The sequence below is a fragment of the Pseudorasbora parva genome, chromosome 21, assembly GCF_024679245.1.
Source record: "Pseudorasbora parva isolate DD20220531a chromosome 21, ASM2467924v1, whole genome shotgun sequence".
Taxonomy (NCBI): Eukaryota; Metazoa; Chordata; class Actinopteri; order Cypriniformes; family Gobionidae; genus Pseudorasbora; species Pseudorasbora parva.
Genome location: NC_090192.1, coordinates 27126964 through 27144844, shown reverse-complemented (window position 1 = coordinate 27144844; position 17881 = coordinate 27126964). Strand labels below are relative to the sequence as shown.

The 17881-nt window shown below is 36.9% G+C and overlaps 2 protein-coding genes across 2 annotated transcripts in view; one reads left to right on the top strand and one right to left on the bottom strand.

Moving 5' to 3' along the window:
* Positions 1–8837, top strand: part of ogfod3 (2-oxoglutarate and iron dependent oxygenase domain containing 3) — a 21106-nt gene extending 12269 nt beyond the window's left edge. The window contains exon 9 of the mRNA XM_067429904.1: positions 8701–8837. Coding sequence (XP_067286005.1) covers positions 8701–8837 — 137 coding nt within the window. The remainder of the gene's footprint in view (positions 1–8700) is intronic.
* LOC137055977 (urotensin-2 receptor) lies at positions 8739–17881 on the bottom strand. Its single transcript, XM_067429903.1, has 2 exons — positions 16227–17881; positions 8739–8877 (listed from the first exon to the last, which is right to left on the bottom strand). Exon 1 carries the CDS (start codon positions 17339–17341, stop codon positions 16259–16261), a length of 1083 nt encoding a protein of 360 aa, XP_067286004.1. The 5' UTR covers positions 17342–17881; the 3' UTR covers positions 8739–8877; positions 16227–16258.

Genomic DNA, 17881 nt, shown 5'->3' with positions numbered 1-17881 from the left:
AGGAGAATACAGGGCTGTCAATCGCAGGAGAAGGAGAAGCCAGTCGCTTGACATTCTTTGTCTGGGACAAATAAAATATTAAAATAACCATAAACGCGACAATGATTCAGATTTTTTTTGTTTTGTTATTATTATATTCAATCTAAACAGCGATTGATAATGCGTATATCTTTGCTTCTGGTAACATGTCACGTTGAGGCTTGCGCTGCCCGTCTCTTTGTAAAAGACATTCGTGGGGAAATCAAAACAAGTGAGCAGCAATATAAACTCACAGAAGAAACATATTGGGGTAAAACTGAGTTTTTTGTAGTTGTTGATATTTATGATATTGTTAATAACACAAGTCGACTTTGCAATCGTGAATGTGTAGCGTGAATGGTGTAGCCTAGTCCAATAAGCAAGTAGCCTAATTAATTAAGTTACTTACATTTTTAGATCCAAACAACCTTTTTTGTTTCATTTCACCCATGATTTCCCAGACAAAAATAGTTCCTAAAGAAAGCAACACTCAGTGCCGTGTTTTGTTACTGAATGATTCAGCGTTTTGAATTAATAATTTGAATGAACGACTCAATGACTCACTCATGAAGAAGATCTCTTGCTGCCCCCTATTGGCGGTTATGTTTAAAAGTATGATTTCATGGTTTATTTAGAACATCAATCTAATAACATTATTTATTGCCGTTGTATTTTTTGCCGTTTAAATTATTTAATTTGATTGGTAACAGCCCTATAGTGTCTTTACTATTATAAGTCAATTTATTAATCAAATGTAAGAATTTAACATGAAATATGATGCATACATTTAATAAGATTTTAAAAAATGGCCTTTATAAAATTAAATAATGCCCTGGGATGAATATCACAAATATGCAGATTTAAGTAGGCCTATGTTAAAGCTGACAGAACACTGATGAGAGTATTACTACAGAATCAATATATGTATACCACCAATTTAATTTGATTAAATTAATGTTTAAGTTGATTTTTACAAGAAATATTCTAACTGTTACTAACTTTTAACAGCTGTAAAAAGCACCATATTTGTTAAAGTGTTTGCAAACCATATGTTATTGCAACTTTGTTCATCTAGCAGCACTTTTGTATTCATTATTAAATTTTGCGCATACTGTGGTTAATCACAGAAAATCATGCGATTGATCGCGATTAAACATTTTAATCGTTGCCCTGCACTAGTTACCACACATACTGTTTATTCCGAACATCGCCATTAAATAAAGTGGGGTTGAAATTTCTTAGCGATTGTGCTTCTTCTTGGACACTTATCTACACTGCATGCCGTGAAATGCGTGTCTCACTAGCTGAAACATATTTTAAGCATTTGAATTGTTACACTAAGCATGCACAATTAGGAAACACAAATGTAAACTGTATTTGCAGTGGTATTTCAAGGACATTAATCAATATGATTGTAGACTTCAGTGAAAATGTACGCTGGTTTTTCTCCGCATTCTGAGCTGGTGTGCGAGTCTCATCGACAATAAGCGCAAGCTAAATACAGCACATTTACATTCAATGTGATTAATAGTGGATCATTTGATGTGCTTCCATGTCAAAGTATCTGTTCTGTTATCAGATCTATAGAAGATGCGGTTTCTGTTCATGTATGCCAAGACATTTTAGAAATCCAGACCAGACATTGTATTAAGGCCATGTTTGGAATAAAGAGTATGTATTGTACAGGTAAAGTGATATAAAATGACTTGAACTGTGATACAAGATTTTGGATATATTGCCCATCTCTAAGTCATTCATTCCTAATTCGAGTTTTTGCAAAGGGTTTTGTTTTGTTTGGTCGCACCATAAGGTGTCACTGTGGCCTCAAAACTTCTTCCACTCTGTGCTCGATTGCTATGTCTGAGGTAAAATGGCCCCCTCATTAGCATACAGACAAAGAAATGTAGATATTAATAAATGTGAAAATGAAATAAATGTTGACATAAATACAAATATACATACATAAATGTGGAAATAAATAAATGAAAAAATGATTTTTTTCTAGGAAATAAAAGTATAAATGCTCATTTATTTTTGTATTTTTAGATTTCTTTGTATATTTATTTATATATTTATTTATATATATATATATATATATATATATATATATATAAGAGAAAAGCGCTTCTGCCAAATAAAACTGTGGGTAACGCAGAGATGACACAATCGACAGGCGACTCCCTCAAACGCTATGTTATATATAAATATATAACACTGGCCTAGTGTTTTTTGGATATTTTACTGCAAAAATACTACATAATGCACCTTTAAACACATATCAAATATGTTTGAAAACCCTTAAAGCTAAAATCTACCTGGTTGGATTTACATTTAATGCCCACTGGCAATTTATTGCATTTCTGTGCTCCTGAGTATTTAAAGGACCTTTTGTCAGACATGGTGTTACGTCCGCTTAAATTAAGATCAGTCACACTCTGCCTGGTAACTGTGCCTAATGTGGCATATAATGTGCAATATAGAAGGATTGTTTTGTGTGTCATGTTAAGTTTCCATTCTTTGAATTCTATTGGGAAGGGCGAACTGCGAATTAAAGTAACAATAAGTGTACTTCCTGTAGGAAGACACAATTGCTAAGCACTAAAGCCAGTTGCATAATACATAAGAGACAATGCAGGTTGTGTGTATAAACTGTATGAGGTTATTAATTGGCACCACTGAGATTTTTGCACACTGGAGTCCATTTACTGAATCATGTAAGTGTTTTTACGGTTCATTTGAAGTGCAAAATAATTAGTAATAATAATCACTTTTTGTATGCCACAATGAAGTTACATGGAGTTTCACGAAGGCTCTCTTCTCTATAATTACAGAAACACTCCAAACCCTCTTTATGACTTTTTTTACATACATGTTGCATGGGCTAATTGTTTTGTTTATTCTTAGCCGGGCATTTTGATAATGTCCCATGATGATGCTATCCATGAATAGCTGCCTGATTATGTGGTCTGCACGGAGAAGCTATTATTTTAACTCGTGCATTTGAATTCATATACCTTTCAGCTCTTTATTAGAATCTGTCACTTTTGAGTGGGTAATCTCTGCTATTTTCAAAGGTGCACTCTGTGCTGTCATACAATGATGACAGAAACTGTCAGGCTCTTTTCTTTAAAATCTGCCTCCACATATCCCCACTGGGCCGGTGAGAGGTGTTTTGCCATGTAGCGTGACATTTGATCATGAAGTGCTTCCTGAAACCATTAAAGATTGATGGAAGGGCAATAGTAAATGGCAGGTGACTGCAGATAAGATATATGCTTTTGTACATGCATGCACAGGGGTTGAACAAAATAATGTGAACAGCCATTGTTTAGGGGTATATCTAATTTGTTTAGTCTACAAGGAAAGAAAAAACAAACATCGCAATTTATCTTTTCATTCTCTATATACTTCTCTAGGTTGGTGGGGGAAATTTGTCTTCTAAAAAGGACAATCATGGCAGCCCATTTAGCCGGAGCGTTTGTAACCTTAACAGCTCAATTTTTTCGTCTTTTTAAGAACAACAGTGTTGTACACAAAGGCAAGACTTGCTTTCACACACAAAAAAAACATGTGTCAAAAGAACTACTGCAGAAAAAGTGAAAGGAGAACGACAATAGAGAACTTTAGAAAGCCATGCATCCATGAAAGAGACACAATTTCTAACACTTTAATCACAGGCTCCAATGCTAAAATTTGGAAAAATATGGTGCCATTAAAAATGCTTTCCTTTGGGGCGAATGAAGTCACGAAGCGCTGCAGCACACACACAGATTGCTCTACCCCAGAGACACTATAGCGCAGAGCGGACAATAAGCATGAGTCTGCGCAGACCAGAAAATCCATCGATTTATTTGATTATGCACATAATGCTACATTTTAAAGATTATGTAGAATATTAGAAGGAGAAATGGTTAGAGATTAGGATTAAACTACTTTAATCAGCTCTGGCTGAGCTGTGATATAAACTAAACACTATTGGCTATTTTAAAAAGGATTTTTAATCATTAAAACCAACAAAAAAAAATAGTTCTGATGTGCAGCAAAAGATTGTTAAGCTTCACAAAATAAAAAAAAATGGCTGTAAGGAAATAGCTAAAGCATTAAAATACCCATTTCTGTCATCTGGGCAATAAAAGTTCTGATTCACAAAAGATGTTACAAATCTGCCTGGAACAGGACATGTCTATATTGTCTTAATGCATGGCGAGGAGGAGAGTTTGAGTGGCTAAAGAGGATCACAGATGGAGAATTGCAGAAATGAGTTGTCTTGTCAGACACTGAAGATTGGAACTTCAGATGGGACTGGTTTTGGCAGCAAAGCCAACAGATGGGTTGGTGCAAACAAGGATAAAAAGTGCCCCATTGCCACGGTTAAATGTACTGCTGGATCTTTAATGTGTGGACCTATTTTGCTGCTGGAGGTCCTGGAAATACAGTGTAACTATCATGGTGACCATGACTGTATGTATGTATGCATGCAAATATCACTGACATCCATTTCGATGCATTATTCATCAGTCCCCAATGTTTTTAGCTCTAGAATTCCTCCTCCCGTCGTGCCCCATCTCCAGCTAGGGTGAAGAGTTTTGAATGCCTGCCTCCAGTTTTAAATGAATTAGGATACAGTGCGTTAGATGTAGCAGCTGGAACGCGTTCCTGTTGACTGGGTGGCAGAAGCAGTGTGCTCTGCCGGCGTGTTGATTTATCCATCAGGTGTGACTGATGAGCCCTGATCTTAGCTGAGGTAATTATTACTCTGATGGAGAACTCCGTTGAACAGGCTGTAATTATAGCTAGACTGACAATCAACCTCCCTCTTTGATGATGGATGTGAGGAGAGATATTGGCCTGTTGAGATACACGGCGCTAAACACAAGTGAGGAGGACAGAGGTGAGATGAGAAAGGGGAGGGGTGGGGTGCGGATACAGACATAAGAAGAGTGTGAAAGATGATGTCATATATTAGAAGATGAGATTGGGTGGAAAAAAGCACTTTATTTTTGTCGCACTGGGAAAATTGACGCCTGGCGCTGGATGAATCCTGTGGGATCACAGCTGCATCTCCTGATTTGAGAGTCACAGAGGAGCAACGTGCTTAGCCCAGTGAGCGCCTCATGTGGTTAGAACCAGCTGAGGAGTTAAAAGGAGGCGACAGGTGCATTTTTATTGTCAGGTGAAAAAACAAAGAGCTTTTTTAGGTTTTTTGTGTTTTTCCCCTCTGTTTGTCTGTGATAGCAGACAAAAGGAAATATAGGTGCAGTTTAAAGAAATGTGACAGTTTTGATGTGCAAATATAGGGACACTTTTTCAGAGAAGACTTTAAATTGGTGAGATACAGTATCTGTCATGTTATGCATTTAAAGGTTTTAACAATAAATATAGCTACAAGCAGCCATTACCAGGGCCAACGCAACAAAAGAAATCAAGGCAGCAGACCAACTGCAAAAATGAGTAAAGACATTTGGAGACAATTTTTAAGCAAACCCCACATTATACATTGAGTTGTATAGAGTCATTTACATGTTTTGTTTAATTATAGCGCCACCAAGAGGCAAAATCGTACCAAATTTTTGTGTGTCCCCGGAGTGAGCCCATAGATGTGTGTCAGTTTTGGTGAAAATATCTCATTTCATTTTGAAGTTAGACATTTATGTGAAAAAAAACACATAAAAAATGACTGTCACATGACTTTGATTTGGCATTAGCGTATAGCTATCAGCCTATGTTTTCTGATTTTCTGACGCTGGTTTCGTCTCGATCGGACTAGCGGTTTCAAAGATATCAGCTAATGTTTTATAAGAGCTTAATTACCACACTGCACAAACCATACATCAAAACCTGGTATTGTTGAACTCTGCAAGGAGACCAAAAAAGTTACTCCCATCAAAATATGTCAACCACACCCAAAGTTATAAGCGTTTGAAAAAATAAATTCTCCACTAGGGGGCGCAGTTTCGAAACTTATCAGGCTACTTCAGGGCATTGTGGTGATGACCCATACCAAGTTTTGTAACGATCTGTTCATGCTTTCATAAAATACAGCATTTTAGCACATAATTCAAAATGGGCGACAGCCAAAATGGGCGACATGGTAAAATTGGATATCAGTCGACTCGACAGGACGCCCCAAATCTAACGAGACCAATTTTATGATTTTTGGATAAACGATTCAGAAGTAACTTTCCTGCAAAGGTTCTATGGGTTGCCAGACTTGGTGTAAGAAGAAGAAGAAGGAAGAATAAGCTATAGTTTATCTTGTGTAGAAAGTTTTGCATTTGACCTATTTATTTCAATAATAAGGCATTTTAAGGCAGTCAGTTCACCTTACGACCAAAACAGTTTGTCATGATTAAGTTTTAGTGACATATTTTTAATAAGGAATAATATCTCACAATATGCAGACACTTCCATTTCTACTGATGCGTTTCACTTTCTCCCATTCTTTTGTCTGCAAATGTCCTTTTCCAGTCCCCCAGCCAGGTTTCTGGAACAGAACTAAACATAACCAAACTAGATAAGATCATACTGTACATTGCTTGTGTTTTTTTTATTTATTGAAATGTTCTCATATTTCCAATCATTCTAAATATTCTTATTAAACTCCTCTCCATGGAAACACAATCATATCATTAGAACCTCTGAAATATAATTGCATTTTATCAGTTTCTAGTGAACCGTGTTGCATGACAACGTTGGCAAACCGTTTGCTCTTCTCTGAGCTTTTTATTCTTAATTTGTTCAGTTTCTACATCACTAAACCTTATGTTTTTAGCCAGCTTCTCTCTTGCTTGATATCATTCCTCTCCTAATTTCCATGCAAACCCTGTAATCGGGATTTACATTTTCCCAGCCGAATATTCCACATGTCCTTAGGCATCTTCCAGGTCTTATGGCATTATACAGTTTCCTCCAGAAACGCAGTGCAGCATGTTATTTACATGTGCTTATTGATCCTAACGTTATATTTTTTCAAATGTGTAGCATCGTTGTAACATTTTAATGAGATTCAGTCTGTAACTTTCACAATCAAAAAGTGTCAGCGCGGGTCAGAATGAAGCAGCCACAACGGATGTAATTTGCATAAATATCCTGTTTAGCAAACGTCTCCTTATGCATCTTCAGCTGAAGTGTACAGAATTAGACTTGGCTAATTAGCGTGGAGGCAGCATGCGGTTTTTAATAATATCTGTCCATCCTTTTAACCTGCATAGGTCACTGTGAAATCTTATATTTTATGGCGGAATGTTTTTTTATTGAAAGTATCTAGTGTATAATGCGTGGTTTCCTCTTGCTCTAAATCCCAATAATCACACCATAAAAAACATCATTTATGTACTGGATGGCTCAATTAATTGAAATTATGAATCAATAAGAGATGATATAGATAAACTGTATTGATTTATAAGACTGTTTTCCCATTTTGACAGAACAGATTTAAGTATGCTTGCATTACCTTTTCAAGATATAAATCAAATGTCTTTTTTTTTTTTTAAGTATAAAATTATGCTTTAAAAAAAAGAGATGAGTAAATCGTCTCATCTGTATCCATGTTTCAAGTAACAACAAAAAAAATACACTTTTTGTGTAAATATTATCTGTTAGTTATGTACTATATTCTTCGTTTAAATGTTCTGTTTTTAAATATAATGCTTATATTGCTTGGAATAATTTACAAAAAATAAAATAACTTAAAGCTGCCCATGTTTCCATCAATGAAAGAATCAAATGTACTTTTACTAGATTCTGTGTTTGGTACTCTTTTTATTTTTATGTTTGTTATTTGTTGCTTCCCTCTTAAATTGTTAGATTTTTGTGAATATTTTGAATGAAAAACCAAAAGAAGAAATTGCAAGAACACATATTGAGTCAGGTTTCTTCATATTTTCCAATATTTGTGAAGCCCTTTCTAAAAGTCGTATCTGCTATTTAAATTTAGCTTAGTCTATGTCATACTTTGTAACTCACTAAATCATGCAGATTTTTGTTAGCCATTTTCTCCGCTTCCGCATGTACCCTTTCCATCCTTTTTCATTACAGATTTCCAATTGCATTGCCTAATACTTCCAATTCACTTCCAGCTTGCAGGATTTATGTTGCATTATGGATATTCCTCCAGCAGTGCAGTCCAACATAAAGCATTTATTCATAGAATTTTACACATGCATTTCCACTTTTAAAAGCCGTCTTTTTAAAAAAAAAAACCAACATTTAATGAGATTCGGTACAACTGCTGTCATCAAGAATGGTCTGCAAAGGCCAGCACCAGGCAGACATAATGAAGGTCATTTACATAAATATCAAGTTTAGCAAAGGCCGCCTTTCTGCTTTTTAAAATCGAAGTCTTAAAATTAATTCAACAATCCAACCAAGCAAAATTAGCATGTTTTAGTCATTATCTCAGCACCAACTTTTTTTATTTAGTGATGATTTGGAGCCATGTTCCATTTATGGTGTGCTGGTGGACAATATGCAACAATAACTGTCAAACACAAACATTTAAATTCAGATACAGCTTAAAACTGCCTTTTAATCATGAGGGGGGAAATTTGTAGAAAATCGAAATATGCTTTTCGAACGTGATAGCCTGATGTTAACGTACTTCATATGCAGTTTTTCTGCACAACGCTTCAACATTTTTCCTGTTTCTCTGTGTCATCGTCCCTCTCCTTTCATCTCCTGCAGGTCGAGTGTCTTTCTTCTCATCCGGTTCTGAAAACCTTCACCATGTGGAGAAGGTCGTTTGGGGCACACGATATGCCATCACGGTGTCCTTCACATGTGACCCCGATTATGCCATTGATAACCCCTCCCTGCAGTAGGATCCACCTGACTCAACGGGACGGATGAGTGGCAGGAACCCTAGAGCAAACACAAAGAAAAAGGCTGAAATACTCTCATTCCTGGCATAGAAAACCCCTCACTAGTGTCCCGTTAGAAAAATGTTTGGGATTTTCTGTGCTCGGATGGATTTAGTTTTTAATTTTCAAGGTGTTTTTCAGGAGATTTACTTGAACTGCTGTCGTTTTGAAGACACACATCTTGTGGGCTTGACTTTCGTTTCCGAAGGTCCTTCTTTACAATTGAACTTTCTCTTTCCTGGCTGTGCTTCCCTCTTTAAAATCTTTTATATTATTATACTTAAATCACTGTCTAGACAGGCGACACAAATGGGATGATAAAAACAGGTGTATTTAATGAAAACGAGGCGCTGGGAACTGTCAAATATTTCTGCTTATGTCACCAATTGAAACAAATGTTCTTTGTAGAATTGCTTTCAAAACCTGCATATGCTTCTAATGAAACATTAATGTATCAGATTAGATGCCCAAAAGAACAGTTTATCCCTTCAGCCATCTCTTTCTACTTGAATGAAAGTTTTAAAAGAAAACCTTTTTGATATCTTTGATAACGAGTGTGTTTTTGCCATATTTAAAGAGAGAAATATGGCTTTTTTTTTTTTTTTTGAATGTTTCTATTTTCCAGTGCCAAGTATGACATTTTGTATTGTGTATCTGATGAGCTTTTGGAAACGCATTACCTCTTTTAAATGTGTTTGAATAAATTACACTGATGTTTTGTGGTAAAAGTCAAATTCAGCCAATCACAACACGCTTGTTTTTGACAACTTGTTTTGAGCTAATTGGCATCTCTGTTTACTGGCCCAATGCCCAAAACTGGAGGCTTGTGTGAGTTGAAGTGAGATTTAAAACAGAAGTTTGATATCTTTCACATTAAAGCATTGAGCAAAATCTTCTCAATATGTTTTTCAGACATACTGTCAAAACCTGTGGTGAATTTGAATGAATAAACTTAGAAATTTAGACAAACTGAATCTGTGCATACGTTTAACGCCTGTTATTGAAATGCATGCATCAGCTTTATTATAATAGGAAGAGGAGTCTCTTTAGGGTTCTCTTGTTTTTCAGGTCGGCTCATATGTGATGATTCATGAATTTTGGCTGGTGCTTAATTTGCTGTTCCTGTTGCATCACCAATAGTTTAATTGGAAATCTCTCTTGGTTAAATGTCCCCTTTTTAGTCACTAATTCATTCATGTTTTGAATACTGGAAGGCTGAATATTAACTAGTGTGCAAAGACAGTTCGTTAAATGATCATTTTAGGTTTATGCTAAACGAGTGTATTTTGCCAACAGCAATCAGAGTCTTGTGTCTCAGGGCAGATCCCCTCGGTGTCTAGGCTGAGCAGTTGACTTATTGCCACTGTATACAATATGAAATACAATCCTTCCATATCGTGTGGAGTTGCTTATTTATCTATGATGAGCTGTTTTGCATGAGATGATGGGGTTGAACATTTTGGATGTGTGTCATGCGTATAAATGTGCTTGTTTTAAAATACGGGGAGGATATCACCGTTCAAAAGTTCGGGATTGGTGCGATTTTAAAAGTGCTTTAAAAAGAAGTCTCTTGTGCTCATCAAGGCTGCATATATTTAATCAAATAAGGGTAATATTGTAACATAAATAGTTGTCTATTTTTATATATATTTTAAAATGTATTCTTGTGATGATTAACTGAGTTTTCAGCATTACTCCAGTCTTTAGTGTCATATGACCTTTCAGAAATCATTCTAATATGATGTAATTTGTCGCTCAAGAAACATTTATTATTATTATCAACGTTAAATGATTACTTCACTTTAAAATTACCCGAAGATTTATTCAGCTATCCTGTGTGTATAAGAATGACTTCTTTCTGATCAACACAATGGAAGTTATATTAATAAATCTCCTGACACTGTCAAGCTTTATAAGTGAAGAACCATTTTCCATATTCAACTTGAAGAAAGTGTTACGCTTCTCACAGTTCAATACGCTTGCACTTTTTTATATACATTTAATACGGAAACTGGTCGTCAGAAACTAGATATTTAAGTACATATTTAACTTGTACTTTATACATGTTAAATATGATTTTTTTATTCTTTTAAAAACAAACCCATCGTCTCACTTCTGAAGGCTTTTATTAAAGGGGTCATACTTTTACAAGCTGACTGTATGGAAATGTGTGTTGGCAATGCCTGTACACAACCATAATGATAAAAACACCATCCAGTGTTTGTTTGTTTTTTAACTCCTTATATGTCTTCTCCTGTCTCAATTCATGCGTTAGACCGTGTGATGTCACACAAGCCCCTCCCACGACTGTTGATTGACAGCAGTGTTTCACCTCAGACCCTGAGCAAGCTTTCATCATCATAGTCCGCCATTGCTGATGTGCTGGAGCAGAATGGTGTCTAAGTGATTGTGGTGTTCTGTTCTTAGGTGCAATAATGAACACAGCAGTCATTTTGATGTTCCTAAATCCAAACCGCTGAAGACACAGTAGCTGAAGTTTTGTTTTCGTCAATGCTTTTATGTCTGCGCAAACCACAAACCATTTCTCACCAGTTTTATAACCGAGGGTTAGCATAAGGCAGGTTTTGCTAAGAAGCTGCTTCTGAATAAAGATCTGTACACTGTATTCGTGTTCCTGCTGCCCCTCCAGAAGTGAGCAGTTTGAAACGCTTCACGATGAATGTGGCTAAAGCGTGCGAGTTAAATTACCACATGCTTTCTATGTATGACGTCATCAATATAATTCATAATCCCACGTTTATAATGAACAATGCGTTATGGTTATTTTGATATTACAAACTGGGTTTAAAAAAATCGTGTTGTAACAGTTATTACAAATTTACAATGCATAGATAACGTTACGCATCACTGACAAACTGACATTAACAGATAAAAAAGTTTTTATTGGCATTAGGTGTATCATATCATTCGTATCTCACTACGCTAGCGTTACCCTGCCAGAACATACAAAGAAAGATCAAAGTGAAATTAACCAGCCATTCTGAAACGTCCTGTTTAGCCTTATTTGTCGAATTTCGTTGGAGCTGTCATCTTGTCACCTTGCACAGATGTGTCCTCAGAGACTCCCGTCGCCATTCTTTCCCCTCTACATTTGTCTAGACAACTCGTCCACGAGTGTGTCAGACCAGCCCATAGAACAGAGGGGCGGCAACGCTCATTATCATTTAAAGCCATATGCACTGAAATGGCTTGGTGAAAACTATTTTTGACCAGGTATAATTAGTGTTTTCTTACAATAATGAGAATTTTTAATTAAAGTATATTACAAAGTTTTCATTTAGACACTAAAGAATCATATTATCTTGAACAAAAATGGTATATGACCCCTTTAACCCCCGGATCCGTGTGGATTACATTTATATTAGATGGATGCACTTTGACCCTCAAACTCCTTGACCTTCAAGGGCCCCATTCACTGCCATTATAAAGCTTGGAAGCAGGAAATGTATTAATATAACTCCAGGCTGTATTCTTCTGCAAAAAGAAAGCCATATACACATAAGATGGCTTGAGGGTTAGTGAATCATGGGGTAATTTTAATTTTAAAGTGAGCGAATCCTTTAAAGGCAGTTGTACTGCTTTATACTTTTGTGCTTAATAATTTTCTTTTAGATTTTTTTGAATAGAAAGTTCAAAAAGTATTCGTTTTAAATGGATGTCTGAACAATGCAAAAGTTTTTTCCTGGCACTTTTGACACATTTAATTCATCCTTGCTGAATAAATGTATACACAATTTTGAATGCTATAAAATAGCCATTTTAGCTTAGAGTAGATGCATTTACATAAGTGTAGGAGTGTCTTACAGTATGTGCTAGCTTTTGTATAGTTGTGCATTGCATTTAAGATGTTGTAATCCTTTTTTTTAAAATCTTTTTTATGGTTTTTAAGATATTTCTTAATCTCATTACATTCCAGGCCTGAAGCTTAAATGTTGCATGATTATTGGCAGCTGCTTCAATGATAAAACTGGAATGTAAATCAATAAGTATGCCTTTTGGAAGAGAGGGTTTGCCAGTAGGTGTTCTGGTTTTTAAAAACAAATGATGAGACAAAACAAATCACGGACTCATTCGAGCTTGTAGTTCGCAAAAAACCCCTCTGGATTGATGGCTAGAGTAACACAAGCTTCCCCCTGGCGATACAACATTCCGCACCCTTTACACTTAAGTCATGCAATTTCCTATGACTGCCCACTTGCAGAGCCCAACAATAATATGCACAGCGAGATTGTGATTTATTTAATTTCTTGAAGACTGATAAATACAAAAGGAAATGTGAAACGTTTGACTGGCGCCTTCAGTCCACGGTTGTGCAATTTATTATTAACGGTTTGTTTAATATGAGTGCTTTCTTTACAGTGTCATTAAGTAAAGTAATACGCTGTCTCACCATCAGACTCAATTCTTCCACTTTTGAGCTAACGTTTCCATGATAAACGATGCTCTGTGTGTTTTGCCAGCACGAGGCTTGGCACTTTGTGTTCAAGAAATCCCATAACTGCTTATGACCCTGGTCTGAGCGTCAGCCCGCTCTTGAGTTTGATGACTGCATGAAGACGTCAAGCCCCAGTTGTATGGCTTCTGTTCTTTTGTCTCCAGAGAAATGTTGACTGAGAATCAATTTTTATCCTTCCACATCCTTGGTTCTGCAAGAGATCGATGGAGTGAGTGAATATGATATATTTTTTCCCCCCAGTTTAAACAACTGAAAGACCGTTGAGTCCTTTCTGACATTGAGAATCAAAATAGAACACTGCAGTGGTTTGTTCCCTTAGCCGTCCAAATGGATTATATAAGCAACTGTCCTGCCGTATTGTTAATCTTGATATTAATGACCTGAAAAAAACATTGAGTTTCCTTTTTATCAATAAATAAAAAATTTGGAGACTACAGATTATCAGCATGACCTTTGTGGTATTTTTTCTGATGTTCCTTGCAAGTTTACATTGTTTCTATTGTATGCTAATGATATTGAGTGTAACGTGTCACTTTAGCCACCTGCTACATGCCAGATTCATTGACTGAGCATAATGCATTAGTTCCTGAGGAGCACAGTTCAAATACATGAATATGCACTGGCCAGTTTAGCCCTAAGCGGTAAATGCCACCATATGGATTGTGAGCTGGGAAAGCAATTTGTAGATGATTTTGTCCCAGATTGTCTGATGATTAATTTCTTGGTTCTAGTACACAAGCACAGCTGAATGGACTACTGATATGTGTGGTAAGTATTAAAGCACTAATGTCTCAGATTAGTGAACCATTTGTTCCTTTATATTGTAATTTGTTGATTGGCTAGGTGAAGTCCCACTGTGAGTTAGCGTCTTTGTAAAAAATGAATGTGTCATTGTGTGTAATTGCAATGATTTAGATTTAAGTGTAGGTTCAGTAAACTCCATTTTTGCAGTGTTGTACAGTTTTTTTACCGCACTAGATTTGAATCTTTTTCATCTACTTAATCCAGCTCTGTTGAAAATAATGTTTTTTGTGATAAGACGCAGCATTTTGACTTACCAGACATGAAAGTATGTGGGAAAAGTTACTCTTGGCATTAAACTGTATTAATAGTTATGATAACATGCATTTTTATCTGGACTGTAGCATTTTTTTTATTCATTCTCATTCGATTTTTAATAATGTGTGATTAAGCTAAAGTAGTAGTGCTGGATATACAGTGGCAGGGAAAAGTATGTGAACCTCTTTCAGAATCTGACATATTTTTCCACATTTTTCTTATTTTGTTGCCCCAAGCCCCTCCACAGCTCTGTCACGACTCTCCACATGTCTTGAAGAGATAAAGGCATGGATGGGAATTATCTTCCTCCAGCTGAACTCCAGTAAAACTGAGGCACTACTGGTTGTGCCACCATATCTACCACCATATCTACAAGAGCTCATCACTCTGAAATCCTCCACCTGCACCCTCAGATCGTCAGGCCACCACCAGGCTTCGTACCATGGGAGATCGAGCTTTCTGCTCGGCTGCACCGCGGCTTTGGAACCACCTTCAAAAGTGAGCTAAGAGCAGTACAGAGCCTGGACCAGTTTAAAGAAGAACTGAAGACTTTTTTTGTTCAGAAAGACTTGTATGTGTTGATTATTTTTATTATTCTATATTTTGACTTTTTATTCATTTTTGTTATTTTCCCTTTTCCATTGTAGCACTTTGAGATTCTTCAGAATGAAAAGTGCGTTATAAACAAAATGTATCATTTAATTGTTTTAAGTTTTTTCTTCTGGAGCATCAGTGAAATGTTTGAACCTTTTTTAACAGTTGTGTTTGAGCCCTTCAATGGTCCTCAGTGTGAAAAGTTGGATCCTGAAAGTCACTGCTGGAAAGGGTTCAAATTTGTAAAAGATACTGGAAAACAAGGATATTCACAGATTCTGCAAGGGGTTCACATAATTTTTGTGCTACATATACATATTTGTTAAATTAAAATTAAAATCTGCTTGCTTATGAGAATTGGTTAGTTTTATCAGTTAATCTGGGGGGGGGGTAATTTTTACAGGATGTTTACAATGTATTTAAAAGTAGTGGGTAACATAAAGTAACTACATGAGTTAAGGTTGGGTTTAGCGCAGCTTCTGGATTAGACCTAGTTACTACGCAGTTATTATAATTACTATAATAAGCACACACACATATATATATATATATACATGGGGAACAGGGTGCTACACAAAATGGAATAAAGTGCTACACAACAAGGGTATCTTTTAGGCCTTGAAGTCTTGGATATCACTTTTCTAAAAATGTTTCCATCTATAAGTATTCAAAGGACATGGCATAAGTGCACTGGTTCAATTCAGGTTAAAGCTAATGTGGAAAATATGAATGAGTTGGTTGTTTTGTGAATGAGAGGGGGGGTCTTTATCTGTAAACATTGTTCTGAAATAAGTTTAGGTTAAGGCCTTGATCAGCCTTTAATATTGATGTTGTGTGGAAAAGTAATATTGTTTGTGATGGTAATGTCTGGTTTTATTAATTAATAAATAATAATAATAATAATAATAATAATAATAAAATAACATTTCTAAAATCCACAATGTAACTGCTGTTCTCTGTTCTGTCAGATATACCATGCAATTTCTCATAGCCATTGTTGGTAAAAATCTGTAATAGTAAATAAAAAAATTGGTGTGATGTTAATGACAAGCAGTATAGATTATATAATTTTCCTGTCTTTATAACATTTTATTAATATGTAAAGTGGCACGAGGGGGGTTTGTTTTTATATAGGCTATAATGAAAAGCCTTGAATATTGGTTTGTGAGAATCACAGTATACTCACAGTAAAGTTCCCCTAACTGAAGATTCACGCTTACCTTACACGAACGGGTTAAGCTTTCCAATCTCTTCACTGCATCACCTTTAACTGCGCCATGGCAAGCGTCTCAGAGTTGAACTCAAACTGATTGCTGGATGACGCAGACTTTCCCCAAGAGTACAAGCTCGGTGGACGCTTTTTAAACGATGACGTGTAGCGGTAAAAACTCTTGTGGCGGTTTTTAAGATACTCTCGATAATTCTTGGTCAGGAGCGTGTACAGGAACGGGTTGATGCAGCTGTTGCTGTAGGTCAGACTTGCCACGAGGTAATTGATGCTCGTGTGCGTGTTGGAGGCTAAACTGAAGGGCTTGTGGTACAGGGGGACCAGCTGCCATATCCAAAAGGGCAGAAAACACGCCCAGAACACGAGCACGATCGTGAAAATCATTATCAAAACTTTCTGTTTTGGCGAGCGCTTGCTGCTTTTATTAATAGCCGACGTTTTTTGAGACTCTAGGTACGTCTTGGCTAGTTTGGTGTACAAGTAACCAATTACAAGCCCTGGCGCCATGATGCTCGTGCAGAACAGGACAGTCAGGTACAATTTATACGCCTGGGGTGCCCAGGTGGGCGCGCACATCCGTTTCACCCCTCCATCCGCGGTTGTTTTAGTAGTCTGGTTAACCATGACCATCATGGGAAGAGTTAGGACGAGGGACAAAATCCAAACGCCCCACGCCATGGCTTTTCGGTAGCTCTTGGAGCGTTTCACAGTATCCAGTGGTTTAGTCACTGCCAGGTATCGCTCCATGCACATCACTGTCAGAGTAAAGATGCTCGCGTGCATAGTTAACAGGTCCAGACTAAGCAGTATCCTACAGCCCACATCCCCGAAGTACCAGTCCTTCAAAAAGTACGTGCACACAACAAAAGGAATCGTGGAGAGGTAAAGAAGATCCGCGAGCGCCAGGTTGATGATGGAGATGTACATGGAAGTGGCGAAGCGTATGGAATGACACATGACTACCAGCGTATAGACGTTTCCCGATACTCCAACGATGTAAACCACCGTGAGCAGCGTCCCGAAAGTCGACGTTATCACAAGCTCGTCCACCGAACCGGAGTTGCTACGGGACGGACCGCTGACACTGCCAGACTTGTTGTTATTCATTGCGTTCGGCGGTGAATGCGGAGCTCTGCACGGGAACTTTATGCCAGGTGCGCCAGACCCCACACACTGTTTGGATATTTGACAGATGTGTCTGAGCGCACTCGCCGGTGTCCGCAGCTCCTGACGTCAAACCGTCGCTCCGCACGTGCTTTTTGGCCACTTAATGTTTTCTAAGAAAGTTTAGAGGCAACGCGCATTTATTTACAGTTTTTGTCTATGTATTCTACTAGATTGCCCTCAATTTTTCAGGGAACAAACATCCGGTAAAAAAAGAGAAAAAAGAGAAATTGAAGGCAGAATTGTCACAAAAAAAAAAAAAAAAAATGCAAAAGCCATTTGTCTGATGTTATTCACACATTTCTGCTTTACGCACAGACAATTATTGGTTTGAAACTAGTCCCTATCTCGAAACGTTTATTCTGGTTTGACATATGCTATTTCGTTTTTATTTTTGTCCTCTTCATTGACGTGATCCATAACCCCATTATGACGTGCATCTGACCTTGGGTTAGTCACAGTTATCTGCAGCTCTCAAAATTC

Excerpts from the sequence above, each read along its gene's own strand:
- LOC137055977 (XM_067429903.1), bottom strand. The coding sequence starts at position 17,341 with ATGAATAACAACAAGTCTGGCAGTGTCAGCGGTCCGTCCCGTAGCAAC.